The sequence below is a fragment of the Oryza sativa genome, chromosome 1 (assembly GCF_034140825.1).
Source record: "Oryza sativa Japonica Group chromosome 1, ASM3414082v1".
NCBI lineage: Eukaryota > Viridiplantae > Streptophyta > Magnoliopsida > Poales > Poaceae > Oryza > Oryza sativa.
In genome coordinates, this window is record NC_089035.1 from 15,706,285 (window position 1) to 15,713,166 (window position 6,882).

General features: G+C 41.3%; 1 protein-coding gene across 1 annotated transcript; it reads left to right on the forward strand.

Moving 5' to 3' along the window:
- The first annotated feature begins 1,835 nt into the window (after nt 1–1,835).
- On the forward strand, nt 1,836–6,446 carry LOC4325451 (NPL4-like protein). Its single transcript, NM_001401836.1, has 2 exons — nt 1,836–3,007; nt 5,953–6,446. Exons 1-2 carry the CDS (start codon nt 2,012–2,014, stop codon nt 6,202–6,204), a joined length of 1,248 nt encoding a protein of 415 aa, NP_001388765.1. The 5' UTR covers nt 1,836–2,011; the 3' UTR covers nt 6,205–6,446.
- Nucleotides 6,447–6,882: the final 436 nt, after the last annotated feature.

A 6,882-nucleotide genomic window follows, 5' to 3' on the forward strand; every position in this document is an offset into this window, starting at 1 on the left:
TCTACAAGCAAGTGGTAGAAGTCCTCGGAGCGTTACTTATAAATTAAGGACGAATATTAATGCTAAAATTTTGACATAAGATATGATACAATCATAGATGCGTTAAAAATATATTACTGTAAGTAAAATAGATGAAGGGAGAAAGGGTGAGAATAAAAAATATGAATAGTAGATTATTTTGAGGTAGTATCATTATATGAAATATATATAAAGCATCATTTAAACCTGCTAACTATTTAAAAGCTCGAATGAACTTATTGTTAGCTCATAAACGCGAGTGCTAAAAATAAATAATTTTTGGAAAAGTGAAGCGTGTTCTAAAAAAAAGAGTGAAGTTTATTGTTGGTTCTTAAACTTGTTCAGTTGTGTCATCTGGGTTCTCTAACTCTCAAAATGCATTTTTGGGTCTCCAAACTTATTAAAGTGAGTCATTTCAGTCTTAAATTGCCATGACCCTTCGAGTATCCTACATGGCATGCCACATAGTCACTAAAGCGATATGCCACACTGATATTCCAGTCCCAATTTTTCTTTTTTTCCTTCCCCTCTGTGTTGTCCTTATCTTATTTTGTCTTTTTTTTTTCACACGAACATGAAGGAAGAAGAGAAGAAAAAGGGAGTACAAAATATAAAGAAAATAAATCTAACATTTGTGTGCAACATAGGATCCGAAGAGTTATTGTAATTTGGACTAGAATGACATACCTTAACAAGTTTGAGAACAAAATACATTTTGAGAATTTCGGAATCTGTATAACACGTATGAACAAGTTTAGAGACTGACCGTGCACTTTACTCATTTTGAAAATTAATAAATTTAGAGTTAATTTTAGTTTTTCATTGTAGTTTGTTTTCAGATATTAGCTTTTAAACCGTTTAATGCTTAATATTTTAATGCTTCTTTTATTTCTCTATGCTAGAAAATTCTCCATGTTTGTGTTAGCCCATAGCATACATGTCCAGTGAGATCACAAGTGAATGCTTGTTACTAAATTGAAAAGAAAAGAAGGAAAGAATAATGGAAAAGTATTGTTCATGTGTGTCAATAAGGTGTCAACGGCCTTGTGCTCGGTCGGAAGAGCATACAAAGAGGATATGCATGGATGGAGGTGAAATTCCATACTCACCTAATCACCTTTTGGCGGTCGGTTGGAATCTAGCAGGCCAGCATATGCATGCCTATATTTATGTCATTGCTAATTCTAAATTATTATTATTTTTTTTCAAAGTTTTCTGTAGGTTATAGTTAGGTCGATAGCATTCGGATAGCTCAATTTTTACTCTCTTTAGCAATAAAGGACATATCTAAGTAGAAGTATTACTCATTTCATCTTAAGATATAAGATATTTTGATTCGACATGATACATTATAGTATTATGAATCTTCATAGAAGTCCAACCAAAATCTCTCATACTTTGAAAAGGATTGATGGAGTAGCAGCTCAAACAATAAAATTATCATGGCACGTTTTTCAAACTGCTAAACGATATGTTTCGTGTGAAAACTTTCTATATGAAAGTTGTTCTAAAATATCAGATTAGTCCATTTTTTAAGTTTATAATAATTAAAACTTAATTAATCACATGTTATTACCACCTCGTCTTACGTGAGACACTTAATCCTTATCTTTATCTTTATAAATAAAGTTCAAACACCATTAGAATCACAGATGGTCATAGGATAGAATCCAATTTTTACAGAGCAAAACCAGAGAATAGAAACCAGCTCGTCTTTCCGCCGCACCGGGCCAGGTGTACCCAAACTACCGTAGCCAACGAAGACGCAACCACCGCCCCAAAGCCTCCAACCCTTCGAGAATCCATCTCTCGTCGCCTCCCCTCTCCTCTCCTCTCCTCTCCGCCGCCGTCCCGTTTCCTCCTCCCGCACAGATTCCGCAGTCGAGTCGCACTCCATCTCCCCCAACTCGCCTTCCCCCGCTCTATAAATCCGCAACCAAAAACCCCACCGCGCAAGCCAAGTACCGAGATCCCCAACCCAACCCAAGCCGCGATGATCCTCCGCATCCGCAGCCGCGACGGCACGGACCGCATCACCGTGCCGGACCCGGCCGCCGCCACCGTCGGCGACCTGCAGCGTCTCATCGCGGCGCGCGTCACCGTCCCCGTCCCGCTCCAGCGCCTCTCCCTCGACCCGGCGCTCCTCCTCCCCTCCTCCGCCTCCGCCGCCCTGCTCGCCGACCCGGCCGCCCCGCTCTCCTCCCTCCGCCTCTCCAATGGCTCCTTCGTCTACCTCTCCTACCCGCCCGACGCCCGCTCCTCCCAGCCGCCTCCCCCCAAAGCCCTCTCCGCCGCCGGCTCCTTCGGCAAGAAGATGACCATGGACGACCTCATCGCGCGCCAGATCCGCGTCACCCGCCAGGAGGCCCCGCTCTGCGCCGCCGCCTCCTTCGACCGCGACTCCGCCAACGCCTTCCAGCTCCACGTCGCCGAGTCGCTCGCCTTCGCTACCAAGCGCGCCGGCTTCCTCTACGGCCGCGTCGACGCCGACACCAAGGAGGTCTTCGTCGATTTCATCTACGAGCCGCCGCAGGTCGGCACCGAGGACGTTGTCCAGCTCATGCGGGACGCGCAGGAGGAGGCCCGCGTCGACGCCATCGCCCACGGCCTCGGGATGCGCCGCGTCGGCCTGGTGTTCACGCAGGCAGTCGGGAGGAAGACCAGCGACACTGGCGAGTACACCATGTCCAACCGCGAGGTGCTTCAGGCCACCGAGCTGCAGGCGGAGGGCGGGATCCCGGAGTGGGTCACCGCCATAGTCAAGCTCGAGGTGGGGGATGATGGCTCCGGTGATGTGCACTTCGAGGCGTTCCAGATGAGTGAGATTTGTGTGAAGCTGTTCAAGGATGGTGTGCTGGAGACGGAGATTGGGGACAAAGACGATCCCCGCCTGTCCAAGATGCGGAAAGAGGTGGTGGCTGGGGGAAAGGATACTATGGAGGTGGACAATGACTTCTTCCTGGTGCCTGTCAAGATCTCTGATCATCAGGTATTCTTATTCTTTCCTACTCTGTTGCATAGTATAATGAACTTACAGTTTACTAAATAAGTTTGCTTCCTACAACATAGCAATATTAACACTTGACTGGGTAGCAGCATGTTTGAAACCTTGAATCATCAGGTGATCTGAGTGGGTGCTCGTTTTAGTAATTTGATGTAAAACTGACAATGAAACAACATAATGGTCAGCGAACAAGGTAGATATGCCGCATGAATTAGAAATAAAAATTTCCCAATACAAGAGAAGAATTAGAGCCTTTGTGTTATCCACTAAATAGTAGAGTGCCTATTTGCATGCAAGCAATTAATTCATGACATATTTATTTTCTGCAAAGTCATTATGTTTCTGTTAATTTTTTGATTCAAACTTCGTAGAGGGCCTCCTGCACTGTCTTGAAAAACTGAATCTCTGGGTGTAAGGGCATGATATATGAGTTCTGTTCAGTGTTAGACTGTTAGTAAACAGCCATCCACAAATATTCATAATTCTAGTAATAATAGATCCACTTTTGAGAAGTAATTAACCACTATATAAGAAAAGGAGTATGTGTAGAAAAATTCAGGCATTTTGGCACATTTATTGAAGACCTACTGATTTAAGTAACTGTTTCAAGAACGTAAAGATATAGTTACTCTTATGTTCCATAGAACTACAAGTTTTTAACTACTTGTTCAAACCACTTGCAGACACACAAAGGCCCTGTTCTATGACATGCAGCACACATTTTTGTTATTTGGCATGGAACAGGACAAAGCCTTGTGTTTGTCAGGAAGTGTTGCCAAAATGTTGTAGCTGTTGCAAACTTAGCAATGAGATCTGTGGTTTTTTGATAGATATGCCAAAATATCTATAGTGTTTGTGAAATTTACTCTAGAAAAGAGCATCTTATTTCAGTGATGCATCCTAGTTCATAGAGCTGATCTAGATGAGAATGAATCTGTGAATGACGATTCTTGATATCTATGCAACTGATATCATGAATTTGATGTGATTCCATTTAATTTATTTCAAGAGCAGAATCAATGGGTGATTTTTAGTTCTTATATGATGCAGCCTCTTTTTAGTTAAGAATAGAAGGCATAATAGTACAAGGAAACAACAACAGGGTTGCTGAGGCCCTGCCTAACTTTGTTTCTTCCTTTTGCTTTTGTTCTAGCTGTTCTAGTTCATGTTTAGGCTTGGGGGTCCTGTTGCTAATTTTAAGCATTCTAAGCATTCAAGCTTGGGTGCCTTCAATGATCCTATTGTTGCTTTCCTTGTACTGGTTTCTCTTTTGTTCTTAATAAAATTTGGCCGGCATACCATTGTTCGCCTGGCCAAAAAAAAAGAGAGAGAGTTAGTGAGGTACCAAGTGTATGTGCCCTTCTAGTATATTTAGTGTAAACCATTTCTTGTGTATATGGAATAGGCCAGGGTGATGTCATGTATGTCATGCATCTGATGTGCTAGGTGTGAAAAGTTTTTTTTTTCTTTTTTTAAAAATTATAGGTCCTAAGAATAGAAGGTTTCTTTTATATTGGTGTGCTTCTAGGGAAGAATTCTATGGCAGTGTTCTGAGGCCTTGGATGGTGCTAGAGTGCATCAAAGATAACTATTCTGATCTTTTTGTATAGAACAAGATGCGGCATGTACTGCTTTAGCACTGACACAGATAGTTGTGTGTAGAACAAGTCTGAAGCTTACCTGAGAATAAAGGGGAACCTGATATTCTGACCTAGAATACACTAACAGTTCTTTTTCTCAGATATTCCATGGATCTACTTTGAAAAGAATATAAGAATCTCCATCTGAACATTTACCTTTTATCTTTAAAAAGTTCTAATAATTCATTACCTTTATATCCAGTATTTGATTCCCTATGTGGAAAGAAAACGTGGCAAACTGAATGTCACAATACAACCTGTATCCGAATCTATCTTCTGTATTCACTTACAGAAATTTATAATTAGACTATTGGAATAACTTGAGCTTCATGTAAGATCATCTATATTAACTTACCTTTACTTATCATCAGGCATTTGATGATCATATACATTAAACTTTAAACACTTAAAATTGGGGGTAAGCTTCTGTCTTGTTTGCTGACAAACGAAAATACGTTTAATTTGGACTGTACAGTCCATGCATCAAGCCAATATGCACCTGGCTACATACTTCAGTGAAACTGTTGTGTTTCATCATTAATTAGTTGGGCAATTTCGCATGCACTTGATTATGGAAGTTAAATTACAGTGCTGCATCTGTATTTTTCCTAAACAAGCCACCTATATTTGTTCATCATGATGTACTGGGCCAGTGATTAGAGTGGAAGGGATCAGCTAGAAATCTACTATTTTTCCATCTTTTGATGTCCATAATAGAAACTAGCGTAATCAGATAACTGTGAATGTGGTAGCGTTGCATTTTACTTCTGGTAGATTTGTGTTCTGGGGCGTAGATCAATCTTCATATGCACAATCTCTTCATTTACTGCTTTGGTGATTACATTGTGGGTTGTCAATTTGTTTAATCAAGAACCTTTTCTATTTAGACTATAAACATGGCCACCATCCTTTTGTTTCGAAATACACCTGATTTCAGGATAGTTGAGGTTTCAAAATGATGGTGACTCTTCTTTTTAACATTGTCTCTCCAAGAAAAGCAAATGATTTGTTTTCTAAAAGGGCTGTACATCTCGCATGTCTTGCATAATTCCACCCAGGGAACAGGGCAATGATTCAACACTCTGCTATCATTTAATTTTTGTTTTTTAAAACTAAAAATGAAAGATGCAGAGGAGCTTGGAATCGAATCAATAGAGAAGAGATACCCACACCCCCCACCAACTGAGCTTGTGTCATTTGCTCTTATACCATTTTAGTCGATTATATGCATATACCTTCTATCCATAAAGATATATCAGTTAACATCCTATATTTATTTTGTGTATGTAGGGTCCACTTTCAACCGGCTTTCCTATCGAGAACCGTGGAAACCCTGTAGCAATGAGCGCGCTCAAGAGCCACCTGGATCGTGCTAAGCATCTACCATTTGTTAAGCGGATCTCGGACTTCCACCTTCTCCTCCTGGTTGCTGCTTTCCTAGACATAAAAGCAGATGTTCCTGCCCTCACCGCTTGCGTAAAGAACCAGAGCGTGGTGCCTGAAGGCTACCAACTGCTGATCGAGTCATTGGCTGGTGCCTGAAGTCTACCAGCTGCTGATCGAATCATTTAGCCAGTTAGGCATAATGTTGATCTCTGGAAGCAAAGCACCTGGTCCCTTTAAATTTACTGCCATATATCATGTGTAACTTATGGTTGTCTCTGGTGTGTAAAAAAGTCTTGATCAATTCATAGGCGCTTAACTTTACACAAGCGCAACATCGTTTTTTATATGATGCTGAAGCTGTGTCTCCTTCACTTACTGAAGCTGACTCTTTCAGAGAATTTCTTGCAGTTGGAAGGTTGCATCACGCATTCACGCTGAGTTTGGAAGAGGGACAACATTGATAATATTGCATGGCTAGGGTAAAATCCTGTTAATATGTGAAAGTGCCATGTGTACCTTTCTCGTCATGCAAAGCTTTTTTTTTTAATAATCGCCATGCAAAACTTTAGTTTGCTTATGAAGTTATAATCCAAGGAATACGGTAATTGTGTGGTGGTGTTGCTGGATTACTCAGCATCTTATGGCCTTCGCTGGGAGGCCCAACCCTAGCTTGTATCTGGGCTAAAATGATGTGGGCCAGTGGGGAGGAAAAAGTATAATTCGACTTCCTCAACTATAGATTGAGTCTAAATCATATCCCTTAATCACAAAACCGGATAAAACGACTCCCCCAACTACTAAAACCAGTGCAAAATGACTCCCTAGCTGGTTTTG